This window comes from Podarcis tiliguerta, assembly GCF_965153285.1.
Source record: "Podarcis tiliguerta genome assembly, chromosome: 9".
Classification (NCBI taxonomy): Eukaryota; Metazoa; Chordata; class Lepidosauria; order Squamata; family Lacertidae; genus Podarcis; species Podarcis tiliguerta.
The window spans coordinates 38323839-38343485 of NC_139542.1; the positions used below are offsets into that span (position 1 = coordinate 38323839).

A 19647-nucleotide genomic window follows, 5' to 3' on the forward strand; every position below is an offset into this window, starting at 1 on the left:
ATGGAAAAAAGTACAAATATTCACAAAATGTTTAGGGGCATGCGTACCCCTGCGTACCCCCAGGGAGAAAAAAAAAAACACTGCATGGATGCAAGGCAATCTCATTGCCAGAATGATGGATGACTGCATGCTGCTGGTTTAGTTGTGGGTATGGATCTGTTTCTCCTCTGATCAACAGCTTCTGGCATACTTCACACATGGCGATTTTTATATTATAGTAAAGTATGAATACTGTAAGTGTGAAGTATGAAATTGCATGAATACAACAAACTTGTGTTTGCAAGCACGTCTATCAAACAAGCACATTTGTCAGAGAGCTAGACTGCTTAATAAACTGATTGGCTCAATAAATTGATTGGCTAATTTATGAGTAAAGGAAGATATGAAGTTTCACCTAGCTCAGTATTGTCCACTCAACATAGTTTCAGGCAGACCTATCTGGAGATGTTCATGAGCCAACACATACACGAGTTCCTTGGTAGGCTTGTTAATATGAAAAGGGTTCCCTCAAGACAGAAGGCCTGAACATCACTGACTGAAGCCATTGGACCTCTTGCTTATATTGAGAGCTATATACACAACCAAATCTGTGGTTGTGTATGTATTGCACAAGTGCAGGAACCCAAACTCAGCACCAACCAAGCAAACAAAAAAATCTGCATCTTGTCCTTGAGACACATTTCATACTCCTATGATTCTACAAAATATCTATATGTAAGTAAAGATAAAGGTAAAGGGACCCCTGACCGTTAGGTCCAGTCGAGGGTTGTGGTGCTCATCTTGCTTTATTGGCCGAGGGAACTGGTGTACAGCTACCAGGTCATGTGTCCAGCATGACTGAGCCGCTTCTGGCGAACCGGAGCAGCGCACGGAAACGCCGTTTACCTTTCCGCCGGAGTGGTACCTATTTATCTACTTGCACTTCGTGCTTTCGAACTGCTAGGTTGGCAAGAGCTATATGGAAGCACATTTCCCCAAATCCTGAGGACTAGAAATATTTCTCTTTTAAAAAAAGGGAAATATTGTCAGATATTCTATGCCCAGGACCAAATTCCACAGGGCAATAATGAAACTGTAGAGTAACTGAAACTCTGCCTGCATTCCCTAAGACTTGAAATTGTATTTGTATTGAGTGGAAGTGAATCTCTACTACCTGTTCCCCTGGCCCACAGCTCATTTGTGGTTCTGCTATGTCCTTTATCACAATGCTCTTTCTGGATTAAGTGTCCATTAAGCAATTGCATGTTCTTAGACTCCTAGCTACAGATGAACTACTTATTGCTTACCCTTTGACAGGTCATACCTTCACCTTCATTTTTAGTTGACTTCAAAGTCCCATTCTTGTAGGTAGCAACCATGTGCTCAATCTACTCCTGAAGACTCTCCTAGACCCAAGGGCACGGCATGGCAATCAGACAGCTAGCATCTCCCCCCAAATGCCTTCACCTTTCCCGATTATCTTGCAATGAAGTCATGTACCTGATCTAGGCACACTGCAGGTACTTGCTACTGAAAGGATGGATGTTGAATTCAGCCTTTGTCTCCACACTCAATTGGAAGATAGATAAGGCAGGAAGGGGCAAACTTATCCTCAATGAGAAATAGCTCAGATAATACAAAAGTAGCCTCTGTATCACTGGCTGAAAAATGAATGTGGCTGAATCAGATAAGACTGCAGGAAAAAAATACCACTAGCAGACAGAGGAGCAAATGGTGCAAGCCCCACAAGAATTTCACAGCTAAAAATCCACCATTGGAAAAAAGGGATGCAAATTAATGTGCATTCCCTGAAAATTTTATCTTAAGGAATATGCTCCTTGTCAAGGCTTATGGGTGCTTGGTACTTCAGTTAAGTGTTGAAAATAAAAAAAGAAGCCATCACAAAGAATACCTAAAAAGATGCCTTGGGCACCATTCAATACAAAAGCAGGAAACAAATGGAAACAAATAAATAATAAAAAAGGATAAAAATCAATGAAACCTCTTCCAGGTTAAGGCTGCTTTCCTGAAAAAGTTCTTAAAAGCAACTGACACCATCAGCAACAGGAACTATTGCAACTGTAAGCAGAGGAATTGGTGTTGGGGAAGGCAGCAGACAGCAATGGAAACCTCAAGTAAACTGACAAGGAGTGGCAGACGCCATCATCCACTCCATGCCCCACTGAGGGTTTATTTGGAAGGCAGCTGGCCTATTTAAGTGGCTACAATTTTTCTTTGCTGATGATTTCTGAACAGGAGGGGCAGAAATAAGCAACAGTGCTGACCACTGTTCGGAAGCACAGAGCCCACAGCAGACAGTGTGTTTCCTCCTAAATAATTATTGCTGCTTTCAGCAACTGTGAGGCTGCATGCTAAGACGAGAGTATGAAGGAAAAGGGGAGGTGCCAGGATGCACACAATATAATGAGGAATTGAGTGTGAGAGATGTTGATGCTTATTCATGAGCTCCACTATAGTAGGGGACCTTGATCTAGAATTAATTCTGAGGTGCTGGACGAATCCTAATATGCAATTGGTATATGTATACATACACATAAGTGTTTAGTGTTTGATATCAAGCATCCACTGCTACCCGCATCGCTTGATCCTTCCTCCAAACCCTCCCAGGATTGCTCCCACATAGCTGAGGTGAGCCCAGAAATTAATAGTCGGGTTGCTACTGCAGTTCTTCCAAAGATTCTGCATCACAGCATCACTTGGAAGGAAGGCAAGCGGGCAAGGGGAGGGGGGAGGGAGAAGCAGCAGCACAGAAGCCATCAGTCATTCCCTTCCTGCTAAGATTTATTATGTAGAATTTAGAAAGGCCTAGGAGTACAAAAGAATCTGAGCTGAAGATGAGGCAGCTGGGCCCCTCTTAGGCACCAGAGGCGCAAGTGACCTTAATTCAGAATCAGAAGATTTTGACGAAGGAGAAAAGGAACCAAAACACAACACGGCACCACAACAATACCGAATGATAAGCAGCTGGAAGGCAAAGTAAGTAAGATGCCGTGAAAGTGCCTTTGTGAGAGGAAAATTACAGCTGAGGAATGATAAACATGCCCTCCTAGGTCTCTACCTGCCATGTTTGCTTGGCTGCTCCCAAGAGCCTGCAGGATAAGCTGAAGCTCTCTCACTGCTGCAGCCGCCTCTTCCCCACAGCACATGTCGGGCTCCATGACAACCTCCATGAGGCCAACTCCTACCAGAGACAGACAAGAAATTCTTAACAGCAGCTTTTGATCTCATGTAAACAGTTCAGACATTAAAAATGAAGAGCCCACGTGAAAAGTGCTTAAGCTTTTGTGTCAGGAGAAACTGGTAATCATTTATTATTTAATCCCTGTCAAAACGCTTGGATCTGCAGAACCGGCACACGAACGCTCATTTCCCTCTATCACCAAGAGAAAAAACGAGGTCCAACATTTTTCAAGGGGAAAGCAGACAGCTCAAAAGCAGTGTTGAGTTGATTTAATATTTGTATCCCGCTTTTCCAGCAACAAAATGTTGAGCACAAAGAGGCTCGCAATAATCGCAGTAGCATTAAAAAAACAAACAAACATTGCAATCACTATAACATCAAACACATTGGCATATGAAAGCAAATGACGAGAACAAATTCATCAAGTAATAAAATTCAACAAGGTCATAGCGACCCATAGTATTGCCAAGACACTTCCTAATTCGGGCTAGGAGAAGGTTCAGAGACAGCAATTCCTCTCTATTGTGTTTGGCAATTTTTTATTTCTTTTTTTAAATCAGGCCTGGCAGCACAGGCCACTGAAAAACAGAACTGGCAGCAAGACCCAGAAGGTGGAAGGTGCTTAAACTTTCCCCAACAAACCTCAATCTTTCCCCTACACAAAATAGTAAGCATGTATGTGTGGGCTGAGATGTTATGGTTCAGCATCTAGGCCATATTGTGCCACACTCAATATATTGTATCAATCCGTCATCTCACACTTTTCCATTCAGTTCATGTCTAAATCCACATTCTTCCATTCACACTGCTGGCTGGAAGAACCTGGGCTTGAAGAACAGCTCTCTCTGTGTGTGCCTGAGCGTGTATGAAGGATCCAGATTCACCTTTCACCTTAGAAAATGGCAAACACAACTATCATCCAGAGTCCCATCCCTGGATTTACTGCCAGACATGCAGAGCAGCTGTAAGAAAGGCATTCTCTTGATGCCTTGATCAAGCCAGCCTTTCAGTTTATGTTTCTGTGTGCAGAACAACTTGAATCAGGAGGTAACACTGACAGCCTCAGACAGAAGCACAGAATGCTGCTGCCTTTTTCCTTTTAAAAAATATAAATAATAGTTACATAGATAAAAGAGTATCAAACCTACCTGCCCTGTTCAAATCCACAAGGGTCTGCCTCCTTAAATCATCATGAAGACTCTTTCCACTGTCTTGCTCCAACTGTATCTGCTTGATCCTCACACTCCTGGCTACCATTTCATTCTGGTTTTTCCCCATGCGCAGAATGTATGACAAGTTCCCATTCACAGCAATGGGAAGCCTTTGCTGAGTGATCTGATAGCCAGCCTGCATTTAAAATTGTAGCAATCAACAATTTTAAAATGGTCGTATATCAGCTTTATATTCCAATAGATGGCCCTTTTCTCTAAGCAATTATTAACAACAAATTCATGCAATACACATTAAAGACTCAGTGTAATCTTTCCCCTTTGCTTTCCCCTCCACCATTCCCCATTAAAATGATTACTTTTTAAACCTAACAGATGACAAGTGACAAGAAGAAACAGGCATTCCATTTTCTATCTGAAGCCCCATTTTTCATATCCAACCGTCCAAAGATCTCCAAAGTAGCATTTATCTTATCTACATGTGTAATAAAACTATGAATCTCATTACAGGCTCTGATAATGCTAGCTTAGGGCAGTTTTGCATGAGAAAAACCACCTTGGGGAGTAAGATTGAACTGGCTGACAGAAGGGTCAAGTATCCTCTCCCGCCTGCTATCTCTCCCCTTCACATAAGTCACACTCTGCGTTAGTGTTCTACCCCAGTTCCCCCTCATAACAAACTGGGCATTGCGCACTTAACACACTGTATGGCAAGAGAAAAGGGGCAGACTGCATGTGTTTTGAGCTAACAAAATGTGACTTCTATTGTTTTGTTACAGTGTAATAATACTTTATTATCCTTTTGTGTGTCATATGTGATTGCACTGAATATAGATTGTGGGGCTAAATTATAGGGAGCCCTGGCTAAAATTAAGGCTTGTGTGTGTGAACCTCAAAGGGAAACTCCAAACCCTAATGAGTGGCTTGATGGTTCTTCTATTTCAAGTTGAACCACAAGCAGAACCCCTTTTAAAATGCTCAAAAAATAACAAACAGAATTGGCAGTCAACCTCTCTTTAATCAACACCCAGAATGGAATTTTGTTGTTTATTTTCATACGGTCTTTGTATACAGCACCATGAACACACTTTCAAATTCCCACTCACATATAAACTTGCAACAGTCAAAGTAGACAATCATGGATCCCCCACCCACTTGTTAAGGTTTAAGAGGAACCACATGGCTTCCCACCCCCCGTTGTTTTTAGGCTAAAAACCACTTGTGGTCTCTGCATGTGCATACTGCACCTCTTCCCAGTGGAGCCCTCATCAGCCTCAGGACCAGTAGTTCTGACTGAGAAAACAGAATAGCAAAGAAGGCTAACCATCTTTTCTCCAGCTCCACAACCCTTCCCCATGGCAGATTTTATACTTTTATAAAGGCCAGGTGATTTGATTAGAGATCTCCCACATCATGTTTAGTTTGGCCTAGGTGACCTTTGGCAACCTCTATCTCTTGATCTAATCTACCTTGAAAGGTTTTTATACAGGTGTAGAAGTCAACAATGACAGCAACTTATTAGAGGGTTTTCTTCTAAATAATAATAATAATAATAATAATAATAATAATAATAATAATAATAATAATTTATTATTTATACCCCGCCCATCTGGCTGAGTTTCCCCAGCCACTCTGGGCGGCTTCCAATCAAGTGTTAAAAACAATACAGCATTAAATATTAAAAACTTCCCTAAACAGGGCTGCCTTCAGATGTCTTTTAAAGAGAAGATAGCTGCTTATTTCCTTCACATCTGAAGGGAGGGCGTCCCACAGGGCGGGCACCACTGCTAAACACTTCTAAGGAGATACTCCCTCCCTGCCATTGCATCCCATCCCCAGAATATGGGGCAGTGGTGGGGAACCTATTCTGGCCAAATTTGCCAAGTAGGTGAGGCCAACCACTTGTCAATCACCTCACCTTATAATGATATCAGGTGATGATGCCCTTTGAATACCATATTGGCAGGACTTTCAAACAGCCCTTAGTAAACAACCCACACTGCTCGCAGGAATGTTTACAAAGGGCTTTCAAAGAGCCCTTGTGCTATTCCTTCAAACTTCCACAAAATGGAGGTTTGAAGGCGCACTGCAGTGCACATATCCAAACTGCTTCTTCAAATGGATGCATGATATTAGGTGGGTCATGGCTTCCCCAAAATGGCCAGGTGGGCACAGGCTGGCTGGAGATTCTCTACTCCTGATGCAGGGATTTTCTGCAGAGAGCAGAAAAACTATCATGGATCTTTAGCATTACAATTGTGGCTTTAAGGAAAAACAAAGGCCCCTATTTAAATTTTAAAACGATAAATCCTGACTGTTTGATGAATTTGAATGGACGGGTTTCACTTTAGATCTGAGCTTTGCCTCATTACGTTTGAAAAAGCAAGTCTGGTCCTAATATTAAGCACCATCTGTAATATCAGCAGGTAATACTGCATGATTTTTAAAAGTCTTCTTCATTTGCTTTTGCGATCAGCGACATGTAAAAACAGGATGTTGCATTTCAGATCCTTTAAAGTAACGAGAACTAATGCCTGTGATGTCTACAGGACCATAATGCAGATTTGTAATACATTTGTTTCAAACACAAAGATCAATATCAGACTGTTTGTCTTAACCCTAACAGACAATTAGAGGGAATAGAGGAAGTCTGGCCCTAGCAGCGCCTTCTCTCAATTTAATTATCCAAAGCCATTGGAAACATGAGGCGCAGGACTGCAGTCAGCAATCAGGACAATCACCTTCAATCAGAAAGAGCCTGGCTACAGCTGTCTATTCATCAGGGCTCAGTGCTTGGATGGGCAAAACAGTGGCAGAGAACAAAAAACCATCTCTTCTCCCAGCCTGTTTTCCCCATCAGTTCTCCAGGCTTGCCCCTCTTCCGATTTGCTGAGGGACAAAGCTCAATACATACTCACAGGCAGATCTGCATAGAAATAGTGTTTCCTGTCAAACAAGGACTTCTTGTTTATGGTGCAGTTCAGCGCAAGGCCCGTCATCACTGCGGCTTCTACACATCTCCTGTTGAGAACCTAAAGAAACATGACAGATGACTTCACTCAGATACCCAGTATGAAACAAATGCCTCTCCCACACACTGCCTTTTAAACAGCGCACATTCCACTTTGCTTGCCTTCAAGAAGCATTATCTGTCTTTTTCGTGCGTGGGAAGCTCGGCCTCAGCAGCAAGACGCTGGAGCCTTATGCAAAAGAGTATCTTCCCATGCCAGAGTGAGTGGGGTGGAAGCTGCTGCTCAGGGATAGAAACATGCTTTGAACATATGGCACATCCCAGGTTTAAGGTTTTGGTTCCCACCCTTGCCAGCTACTGATGTAAGTGAAAAACAGGCAAGAGTCAACTCACAGGAAGGGGTTCCTATAGTGCTACAGTAAAGCCCAGGTGAGGGACACGGGTGGCGCTGTGGGTTAAAGCCTCAGTGCCTAGAGCTTGCCGATTGAAAGGTCGGCGGTTCGAATCCCCGCGGTGGGGTGCGCTCCCGTTGTTCGGTCCCAGCGCCTGCCAACCTAGCAGTTCGAAAGCACTTTAGGGTGCAAGTAGATAAATAGGGACCGCTTACTAGCGGGAAGGTAAACGGCGTTTCCGTGTGCGGCTCTGGCTTGCCAGAGCAGCGATGTCACGCTGGCCACGTGACCCGGAAGTGTCTTCGGACAGCGCTGGCCCCCGGCCTCTTTGAGTGAGATGGGTGCACAACCCTAGAGTCTGTCAAGACTGGCCCGTACGGGCAGGGGTACCTTTACCTTTTAAAGCCCAGGTGCTTCAGAAGGCAATTGAGGACCACAGCAACATGGAACATCTTTCCAAGCATTCTCTTTGTGTCATTTGGATTTGAAAGACCAAGGAAAAGTGTGGATACACAGAGGGTAAGCAAGTGTAATTTCTGACACTGCAGAAAATCATTTCTGATCGTGGGGCACAGATAAGCCTCACAACATGCAATAAATAAAAGTGAAATCCAGTGTCAAAACCTAGGTCATATTCACACCATATACAGTGGTACCTCTGGTTATGTACTAAATTCGTTCTGGAGGTCCGTTCTTAACCTGAAACTGTTCTTAACCTGAAGCACCACTTTAGCTAATGGGGCCTCCTACTGCTGCTGTGCCGCCAGAGCACGATTTCTGTTCTCATCCTGAAGCAAAGTTCTTAACCCGAGGTACTATTTCTGGGTTAGCGGAGTCTGTAACCTGAAGCGTATGTAACCTGAAGCGTATGTAACCCGAGGTACCACTGTATTTAAAGCAGTTTTATCAAGCACGGCTTCCTCCAAAGAATTCTGTGAAGTGTAGCTGTTAAGGGTGCTGGGAACTGTAGCTCTGTGAGGGGCCCCCTGACAACTCTCAGCACCCTTAAAGTACAGTTTCCAGGATTCTCAGAGGGATAACAGTGCTTTCAGTGTATGTTGTGGGCATGGCCCTACTCTCCATTCTCATGCCAAGGGATGTCAATTTATTTATGTGCCAACTCACCTTCCAAATCCTCAGGATTTGGAGTGGAAGGGGAGGGGGACGCTCAGACTGACTATCTGATAACGCTCAAAATCAGATTTTCAAAATTCTTCTAATATAAGGACATGGGTCTTTATTTGTTCAGGCCAGGTTAATACAGCTTTAAGTCAGGCGTGGAGAACCTGCAGCCCTCCAGGTGATGTTGCGCTCCAATTCTGTTGTCGGCCCCAGCCAACATGGTCAATGGTCCAACGCTGTTGCCGTTGTACCCGGAGGGCCATAAGTTCTCCATCCTTCCCTTAAATTAAATGGAAAGAAATCACCAAGCTTCCTTTAATATGGAGCTTCAAAGTGTGCCTATTGTCACCGATTTCAAATGGCAGCTGAACTGCCATTATTCTGTGCTCCATCATAGTATAACTGTCTGGAATAGCAAGATGAAGAAATTATTGCTGTTCTGCAAGGAACTTCCTCCACTTCAAACATTTTCTTTCCTCCTCCCCTCTGCCATGGCTTTCTTTGTGGAGGATGTAATGCCCGTGCTTTCTAGGACAGGAGCGTCAACGTGTAGAAACGTAAGAAGCTGTGTTGTATTTAGTCAGAGCATTGGTCCATATAATAAAATAATGTCTACACTGACTGGCAGTGGTTCTTTGGGGTTTAGACTTTCGCAGCCGTACCCAGTGGCACCAAATATTGAACCTGGGATTTTCTGCATATGCAAAGCAGGTGCTCTACCATTGAGCAATGGCCCTTTCCAAACAAAAAGCCAGTCTGTAAATAGGATGCACAGTTCCAAATCTTTCCTGAGATATATACTACTTGGCTATGATATGTGTCAAGTCTTAGTCCCCTGCCCCAAGGAATTCAATGATTTGGCTTTAGAATTAACTCAGTCCTAGAAGCAAGGTCTGTATAGTTAAAGCTATGGTTTTCCCAATAGTGATGTATGGAAGTGAGAGCTGGACCATAAAGAAGGCTGATCGCCGAAGAATTGATGCTTTTGAATTATGGTGCTGGAGGAGACTCTTGAGAGTCCCATGGACTGCAAGAAGATCAAACCTATCCATTCTTAAGGAAATCAGCCCTGAGTGCTCACTGGAAGGACAGATCCTGAAGCTGAGGCTCCAATACTTTGGCCACCTCATGAGAAGAGAAGACTCTCTGGAAAAGACCCTGATGTTGGGAAAGATGGAGGGCACAAGGAGAAGGGGACGACAGAGGATGAGATGGTTGTACAGTGTTCTTGAAGCTACCAGCATGAGTTTCACCAAACTACGGGAGGCAGTGGAAGACAGGAGTTCCTGGAGTGCTCTGGTCCATGGGGTCATGAAGAGTTGGACATGACTAAATGACTAAACAATAACAGAAGAAACCCAAAATCTGAATCTAGTAAGGTAATGAGATACATACACTTGAAGGAAAGATGGCATATAACAAACAAACAAACAAACAAAAAGCAAGCAAACAAAAAACTAGGATGCTGTTAAACCTTTTGTGTAACTGGTATGGCTTCTTGGGTGTTCGCTATACATTTGAGAAAACTGTTGAGCCTAAAATAAAAATGCGTAAAATACAGCAGAAATGTTTTAAAGAGCAGCAGAACGGGATCCAATTAGTCCTGACTTGTAGACCAAAATGAGAGATTGCCAACACTGTTGAAGTATTAAATTGTTTTAGTGTCAAAATAATAGTTTCCTATGCAGGAAGTGTTTCTGGTGTCAGTTGTAAATTTTCTCTTCTACAAAATAAAAGAATATCCATAATTGTCTCTCTCCTGGCATTTTACATTGGTTTTTAACTGTTCAGCTATCTTAAGTATCTGCATGAAACTGGAGCCTTTCTTTTTGCCACTTGGGTTTCATTACTGTTCTATTTAAAAGTATTTCTAGAGTTTTAAAGGGTAAAACTTATGTAGAACTTAGCAGAAAGCTTCTGACCACTTGTGTGGGTTTCAGTGAAAACAGTGCTTCCACACCAACAGCACATAACTCTGGGAACCATGATTTATTAATTTGGGGGGGAAGTAAGCAGTAAAAGGTATGTAAACAATATGTCTGCTAGTGGCACAAGCAAGCACATTTTGGCAGCTGCTATACTGATCCTACAAGAAAAGAAGGACAACAATATGCAATTGTTTATACACATGTGTGTTTAGGATAAGCCAGCGGGTTATTCTGGCAATGTAGCTTAATGCCAAATGAGTGTGTTTGTGTATCTGTGGAGAGGAGAGGAGATCTTTAATTCCAAACTGGATGAACTTCCAATTTGGGATTCCCAAAAATCCATGGTTTTACAGAAAAAAACTAAAACACCAAAAAAAGAGGAAACTTAAATCTAATATAGATGTTTAGGAGCTATTACAAGTTTATTGATTCACTAATCTACCACAACTGTGTTGTTAGAAAGCAGCTCTTGCATAATAAAGCCCTCAAATATTGGCGTTTGTGGAAAAGAGAAATTCAATAAAGGCAGTCCTGCATTAAAAGCGCAAATTGGAAAAAGAGATGTTCTCAGTGCTAATCATCAATGTGCATGTATTGGTTTAGTTCAGTGAATGGGCTGGATCCTTCTTCCAGATAAATAACCCATCACATTCAATCCCTTGCTACCTCAAATGAGGTGCCATTAATAATTACATAAGGGATTTGCCAAAGTTAATAATGAACTGTGCTCTTTATTTTTTATTCTGCCAATGCAAAACTAATTTAAGACAGATCAAAGAAATATTTAGATACTGTAGTACAGAATAATGAAGACCACAAAAAATCGCTTTGCAGACACAAGACCTTTTCCAGTAAACAAAATGATTCTTCCTCAACGTTCAGCTGTAGACATCATTCCCCAGGTGACAGATTAATCTAAATTAATTAACTATTGATATGGAACTTCAGGTTCAAAATAATTAAGCTCTACACTCTCCTGGTTTAACTTTTCCCCAGCTATAAAAAATGTTGGCACACAACTAGGATTGCAAAAGTCTCAGTGTTGACCTCATTTGGCACCTACTGAAGTTGAAATCAATATAAAATTCATAGTAACCAAGCGAGTAGATTTAAGCTGGCTAAATTATACACCCATTTCATGAAAGACCCTGCTCGCTACTTCAAGCAGGAACATCAAATTCATGGCACGAATGACCAAACTCTCCATCCAGCAAATGCCCAGTGGCCATATGCAATTTTTAAAAAGCAAAACAGCCAACTTGGTAAAAGTGTAGCCAAACAAGGGATTAATTTCATGGTATAGCGAAATTCAAGCTGGAGACACCCCAATCTGTAGCGCTCTCTCAAGAAATGCACTGTGCCAGCTTTAAAACTAGGATTTCAGAAATATTTTTAATGCGGAATGTTAGTGGGATGGTGAGGTGGTAATTAGGAATTGTTTCCTTGCAGGTTTTAGGAAGAGTACACCAGTGAACTCCAGAGAGCCACACAAGGGCCCTTTGCCTCTTTGAAAGAGCCCAAAGTGTAAGGCCATCTTCCCTAACTGGATGCAAGCCCCAACCCTATGCAGCCAACTTTGTGTGCATCAGGCGTCGTCAGTGTACCATTGCTACTAATGCTCAACCAGTGGGCATATATCTCTGTGTGAGCTGTATGACTTTTTGGGAGATTTGTAGCTAAACATATGGGCTGCCCTTCTGGCAAAAATGCCTCCCAAGATAACCACCCATATAAAGTAAAACATAACATAACATTAAAGGCATTAAAATCACTTAAAACAATCCCTTCTTGTGTGTCCTTGAGTTCTCCATTTTGTTTCAGTCTGTCTGATAGTACAATGAAATTCGAAGCAGAAGAGATGCATCATGTATGTTCTCTCACCACCCACCGCTCCTATGGGGATAATAGCTTTGAATGAGTGATCTAGAGTAGGACAATGATGCAGGTAAAGTGTTAAATCTCACCTTTCCCAGCATCAGTCTCAATTGCCTCACCTGCATGACTGCTTTTAATGCCCACCTCCCCAAAAGTCCTCCCCACAGATGATTAGTTAGAAGATCTCCTGGTGTCTGTTTTCCAACCTTCAACAGTGCTGGGAAAATGTATCTGCTATAAGAAAGTTTGGCAATTACTGCATAAATATAAACAGTCTTGTGTTTAAAACAACTGAAATTTTCATATGCAACTAAAGTATCTAAAGGACTACTTCTTCCATCTGTTAACTTTAAAGCAGACAGAATTTTAAGCCTAAAACAGATGCCAAATCACATCTGGAATAATACTCCATTAACTAAATTGTGCAACCATTAAGATGTTCATGCACACTAAAGTACCCTGTTAAAACGAGGAAGGCACCATTACTCTTGCCTAAAACCGTAAAATAAAATAAAACCTATGAAGCAGTAATACTAATAAATAAAAATAGAATTCCGTATCACATTCTGACACTCAAGTACTAACATTTTTAAATATCCACTTTCAACTTATCTACCAAAAACTGCAAAGGAAAATATATTTTTTTCTTTCCCTCTCCTTGCACAGATAAAAGCCTCTGCTGGAGGTGAACAAGAGCAGATCACGAATTTTTCATTAGGTTAGCCATCAAGCTGACTACTAATCAGGAGCTCTTATCTCAAAGGAAGGCTGTTTCAGCTTAGGCTCAAGATTTCTCACTAGGGAACAACTGTAAAAGGAACAACCATTTCTACTTAAAATGTACAGAAATCCAGAAGAATATGGCAAGATGCATGCAGGCTGCCCTCACACATATTCCATGTGTGCTTAGGGACAATCTTCACACGTAACTTTATTTTGCTTTATTTATTTATCTAGGCACTTCTAAGCTGTTATGTATGTTTATATTTATCAGGATTAACCCTCCCAAGGTAGCTCACAACATATAACTTTATTGGTATAGATACAGAAAAAATACACTGTACCACCACACACACTCATTTTTGCCTGATGTAGGCAATTCTGATGGACAACAGCTCTACAATACTTCAGATGGGTGTTCCTCAGTCATAACCCAGGACCCTGCTACAAGACACATCAAGAGCTGCATCCAGGAACTTTTGTTTGTATAGCATGGGCTCCGTTACAAATAAAAAATAGCAGAAAGGTCATCTTTGCTTCCCACAAGAGGTCCAACTACATTTAACTGCCATACACGTACAACAAAACCATCAATGGGTTTTATCCATTTATGCCCTTAAATACAGAAAGGGTTTGTTGAAAATGATACCCATTTCTTGCCAATCCGTCCTACTTACTGCAGCCCTCTCTGCTGTATCCTATTCTGGGTTCAACCATCATTAACAACTCGAAGGGAGAGAACAGTTGCCTTAATTGGGTTAGGGGGAGACGGCTGAAGATGGGGGTGTCCCAACTTACATGAATGGAAGCACTTTATGCAAAGGCAAAAGGCACCATTGGATACCACCCAGTAGGTTTAAGGCTTTTTCTTCATGCATACTTAGTCTGTCCAAAATAAGGAATATAACAATACTACACTATGCTGAAAGCTGATTGGCCACACCTAGCAGTATCTCTATCCATATGCAACTCGTTCAATATCCAATAATCTCATTGCAGCAGATGCCAGTCTCTTGTTGCATACATGTTTTGTATGCAAAAGGTCCAAAGTTCAACTCCCAGTATCTCCAGTGAGGACTGGGGGAAAGTAGGCCAAGCAGACAATGGTGAGCTAGCTGGCCCAATGGTCTGACTTGATGTAAGGCAGTTTCCTATGTTTCTATACATACCTACAGATAAACACAAGCAGAGGTAATCTCACTGCATCACACCAAAGAACCTATGCTGGAGCACTAAAAGGCCAGAACCAAATTTTGCATATTAAAATAAGTCAATAATTTCAAACTGCTTGGCCAAATACTGTAGTTTGGTTAGGAAATCAGTCAGGAAGGCTCACAGTCTTCCACTCACTTGCAGGCATAGGGCAAGTTTCAAAGTAAGCATTCAGATGGCAAACTACCCAAAGCTCATGTTGTAGATTGCTATGGCAGCAGGGAAACACCACCTTGCCGTAAAAGGCTAGCAGTGTTTAAAGCTGAAGGAAAATCAGAGCCTGTGGAGTCAGTGGCTCTACCAAGTCCAGAAAACCAAACCCATATTACTTTCCCTGTTGTAGAAGGAGAAGCAAAGGAACAATTTTTATTAAGTCTTGGGGGTGCATATGAGCCAGCTGTAAGGACAGTTGTATTTTTGTTGTTGTTATTAAGCTTCTCATAAGTACATGTAACATGGATGGTGCTCTGTTAAATAATGGTCATTTATCTGAAGTAGCTATATTTGTATCCTGCTTTTCAGACAAATATTGTATGCTGAACCAGCTCATACTAATATTTTAAAAAAAGAAAGTGATACAAGAGGCACTGCCCTCTAGTTTACAAATTTAAAAAGGCAAGATTACACAAAAAGTAATCAATGTGGAGGGAAAAGGTAGAGGGAAATTAAGTGGCAGTTGCAAGCTGCTTGTTCCTTCTTAGATAGAAGTGTTTCAACCATCTAGTATCCCTTTTAAATAGTATGACTCTTAATAATTTTAAAAACCTGAAGAATTAATGGTGGCTGCCTGTTCCTGTTTGATAAGACAGGCTTTGTTGTTGTTGAAAATTCAATACTAATATAAGCATTCAATTCAAACTTACGGGTAGCGTTCCAGGTAGAGAAGCATCAAAAAAAGATACTAAGGAGTTAGGTGCTGCTGCAAACTGGACTTGTGAACCGGAGAAAAGCTTTGAGTTGGAGCAGATCTGTGCATGAATTTCCAAGCCTACCACTGCTGCCCAGGGAACATTCCTAAAAGAAAGTCAAAAGAAATATTCACTAGCTGGGTTGATGCAATTCAAATTTCTAAAACAGCTGGGGTGTGGTATGGTGGAGAATACAAATGTCAAAAGTATCAGAGTTCAACAGTATGCTGGGGCACACTATAAGCCCACAACTGCTGTATAATGAACATCGAAAGATGTTGTGAAATGTTTTCATAAACAGCTGAAAATTGTACAATAAGCAGCATGTTAGAAGGCAAAAAGAAACCCACATCCTGAAAGCCTTACATTGATTTAAAGTGCATTTCAGAAGTTAATTTTATCCAGAAAGGGTTTGTTGGACAGATATCCAATTTTGTACCCCGTGGAGATTATGAAATAGAAAATAAATATTAATTGATATCCTTCTATGTATGAGAAATCTCCAACAGACAGGTGGCATATTCAATTATGCATATGCTGTCAGATGGTCACTTTCAAGCTGGGAAAGGTGGGTCTACAGAGCACTATTAGTACTGGATTAGCATAAACATCAGTAGTCTGGCAATAGAGAAATCATCTTTTCAACTCAAGAGATGGTTCTCTGAACAGGAAGAACAAGCACCTTCCTATCTGCTGAAAAGTAATTGCAGCTCTCACATCCATAATCTTTATATGAGCAAGAGAACAGTCACCTTTACTGCCTGAACCGCTTGACAGGTTCTGGAAGTAATTATCTGGACTTGTACAAAGAAAAGACACAAATATCATATTTCACTGGTGAAGTCAAGCTTACGCCGTAGCGATGACAGAAGTACTTAGATCAAGATGGGAGATTAGGAAAGCAGAAAAGCTCTAAGCAAATACATCAAATATAGTACTTCTTTCAAACATTAAAACGCTTTAAAAACCCCAACCAAGACCAAATTTCTGTTTCTCTATAATGAAATTATTCAAACAAAGTGAGCTTACCATTCTCATCTCATTTATTATGAAAAGTAATTAAGAGTTATTGTTGAATATTGTTTTAAGTTACTATTCTGCTTAAATTCAAAACATATCGGTGGGGGAAAAGGATGCAAAAGATATATATCTGGGTGGGGTACCTGTGGCCCTGCAGGTGTTACCGGATTCTCACTCCCATCATCCCTGACTACTGACCAGGCTGGCTCAGATTTATAGGAGCTGAAATCCAACAATAGCTGGAGGGCCACAGGTTCCCCATCCCTATGATATTTATTCAACAGAACTTCACAGAATAAATTATGGAACAACATGCATTTAGAAAACATTAGAACTAAAATGGCATATTTTGCCACAAAGGTTACACAAGGGTCAGCAAACATTTCCAGCAGGGGGCTGTTCCACTGCCCTCAGACATTTTGGGGGGCTGGACTATATTTTTTGGGGGGGAAGAATTCCTGTGCCCCACAAATAACCCAGAGATGCATTTTAAATAAAAGGACACATTATACTCATGTAAAAACATGCTGATTCCCGGACCGTCCGTGGGCTGGATTTAGAAGGCGATTGGGCCGGATTCGGGGCCCGGGCCTTAGTTTGCCTACCCATGGGTTACAGGATGGGGTGGGAATCCCAAATTGTACCTTCTGTAAAAGAGCACCATGATCTTGGCATGATGTCTGTCTTAGTGTAATTTCCAGAGGGATAGCCATGCTTGTGGTTTCTACAGCAACACCAGCTAAGACTCTCATGGCACTTTGAAGACCAACAAATTTATTGTTTTATTAGCTTTTGTGGACTGGAGTTGACTTTATTGACTGAATGATACTCTGGTGACACATCTGATGAAGTAAACTCTAGTCCACAAAAAACTGGTGCCTATATTTTAATTTTTTAATATGCCACAAGACTCTTTGTTGTATTGTAGATAGCTTAAAAACCACAAGAAGCAGATTTTAATGCAACAGTTTCTCATGTGTGCTTGAAATTGCAATTTAAAGGCTGCTCCAAACATGTCATTTATTATGCAGTTATAGGAAAAGAAGGCAGTGTAGATTTGCAGACATCATAATCCAATGTGCACATACTGTATATTTATTTTTTGTGATGCATGCATAGGAACATAGGATGAACTGAATTGGACAATTAGTTCATCTAGGTCAGTACTACTTTCATTAATTGGCAGTGGTCCTCTAGGGTTTCTAATGGGGCATTCCCAGTCCTACCTGGAGACTTGAAGCCAATACCTTCTGCATGCAAAGCAGATGCTCTACCATTGAGTTAAGAACAGTCTCCTCTAGGCCAGGTGATGCTCATTTTGCCCTCCACAAACTTGTGCCACTGGTAAAAGGAACACTTGCACTTTAAAAAAACCCATAGTACAGTACTGGGTTTTTAAAAATGGGTAAGAAATGTATACTTTTTGACACGGTCCTCCGTCTATTTATATAAACCTTCATTTTATTTTAAACTTTGAGAAACAAGCTTTTTTTGTGTGGAGCAGTGGGTGGGGGGAGGCCAGGGATTGTGGTTTGTTAATTACCTTATTCTTCTACCGCTCCTATCCAGACCTTTTCAACAGTCAGATTAAAAATCACTCTGCGTCGTGAAATGGGGGGAAAAAGAGAACGGGGGAGGCTGACAAAAACGCAGAATATCACCCTAGGGAGACGAACTGCATGAAGCACAAATAAACATTGCAATGGATGGAGGCGAGCATATGCGGCAGGAGTCCTTCCTCCACCCAGCCCGGTTACTACTCCTCCCTGTCGTACCGTTTCTGCTTCTCTGTCATCTCTTTCGCACTCCGGCAGAGCGCGCTAGCGGCCACCGGACCCTCCGGGCCGCGCAGTTCGGCGGCATTCCCGACGCTGCGATGCCCAGCCCCGAGCCAAACCCGGCAGCACCGCAGCACGGGCGCCGCCATTTTGCTCGGAGTTTGTGAGGCGTCAGGTGACCCACCTCCTCTTGCGGCGCCTCCTGGGAAATGCAGTCCCGACCGCGCGCGGACTAGAGGAAACGAAGGGAAGCAAACAAGCATTTCCCGTGGTGCACCGCGACTGATCCCTTCCAAGTCCAATGGGGAGAGTAGTACGGAGAGAGGGCGAGCTGATCTGTTGCAGCCGTTTCTGCCGGTGGATATAGATAGGCCGATGGTTCACGCTCCCCCTGGTGGCAGGTGGGCGGGTGGGGTGCAAAATTAGGTGTCTGTGGTCTGGAATGAAAAGGAACCTCGGGCAGTACAGTATACTGCAGAGTAGTCTGTCTGTTCCACTGGTTCACCTCTCTCTCTCTCTCTGTACCCAGTTCACGTACAGAATCCTCTTTCCTATGTCCATTGCTCCTTATCTGACTATGCATTTATTTTTCAAGTGAGATATAATCTTACAAGATGCTCAGTAAACGTGAAAGCACGGAAATTATACTTTTTAAGATGCATGCACCAGACGAGTCTGGCTTGCACAGAAAATTATGCAATGGAAAGTTCAGTAATTTATCTGGAAATTCTATTCTTTAGCACTGGAGCATCTCCCTGTAATGTGAGCAAAACAATTTCATGCTGAAATGGTGATATGCTCAAGATTATTTATAGCTGTTGTGGGCCGGTTTCATTTTTGTTTAAATCTTATCAGGGTTTGGCCTGGTATTGTTTCGTGGTGGAAGTGTCTGTTCCATCACAAAAATATGTGCATAATCATTGTGGTATGTTGTCAGTCACTTGTAGGTGTTTTATTATAGGAGCAGCTGGGATACTTTAATAGGCAGGCTCCTATAAATGAAATACATTATTCTCTCTGTCATTTACCCTAAGGGAGTGAATCGCTGTTTCTTTTCCGTAAGTGGATATCTTGAGGCTTGATCTCTTGTATGTCCTTGAAAAGATGGACATTCAGTAGGTAAGGTACAAGTTGTGCCAGTGTTTCCTCTCTCACTCTGTTACACAGCTATTACACTCTCGTTATATTACGCAGCTTATTATATTATTGCTGTATTGCTGTTGTTAACTCATTTCTTGCCTATTTGCTACCCTGAGTCTCTCTTTCCCAAGACCACATGCAAACGAAAGACCTTGTGGACCTTATCCCAGTTCAAAACAACAGGGTGGGGCTGGGTCTACATATGCAGCAGAATGAGGTGGGAGGACTGCA

At 42.0% G+C, this 19647-nt stretch overlaps 1 protein-coding gene across 4 annotated transcripts in view; it reads right to left on the reverse strand.

Moving 5' to 3' along the window:
* Positions 1-18484, reverse strand: part of GATB (glutamyl-tRNA amidotransferase subunit B) — a 62544-nt gene extending 44060 nt beyond the window's left edge. For 3 of the 4 annotated variants that reach the window (XR_014515139.1, XR_014515140.1, XR_014515141.1), the window contains exons 1-5: positions 18274-18461; positions 15434-15584; positions 7269-7382; positions 4330-4528; positions 3059-3181 (exon numbers count right to left, since the gene is read on the reverse strand). Coding sequence is in view for 1 of the 4 variants with exons in the window: in XM_083457364.1 (XP_083313490.1) it covers positions 3059-3181; positions 4330-4528; positions 7269-7382; positions 15434-15584; positions 18274-18425 (739 nt within the window). In the remaining 3 variants the exon portion in view is untranslated. Of the gene's footprint in view, positions 1-3058; positions 3182-4329; positions 4529-7268; positions 7383-15433; positions 15585-18273 lie in introns of all 4 variants that reach the window. The other variant, XM_083457364.1, reaches the window with a different exon arrangement.
* Between the last annotated feature and the right edge of the window lie 1163 nt (positions 18485-19647).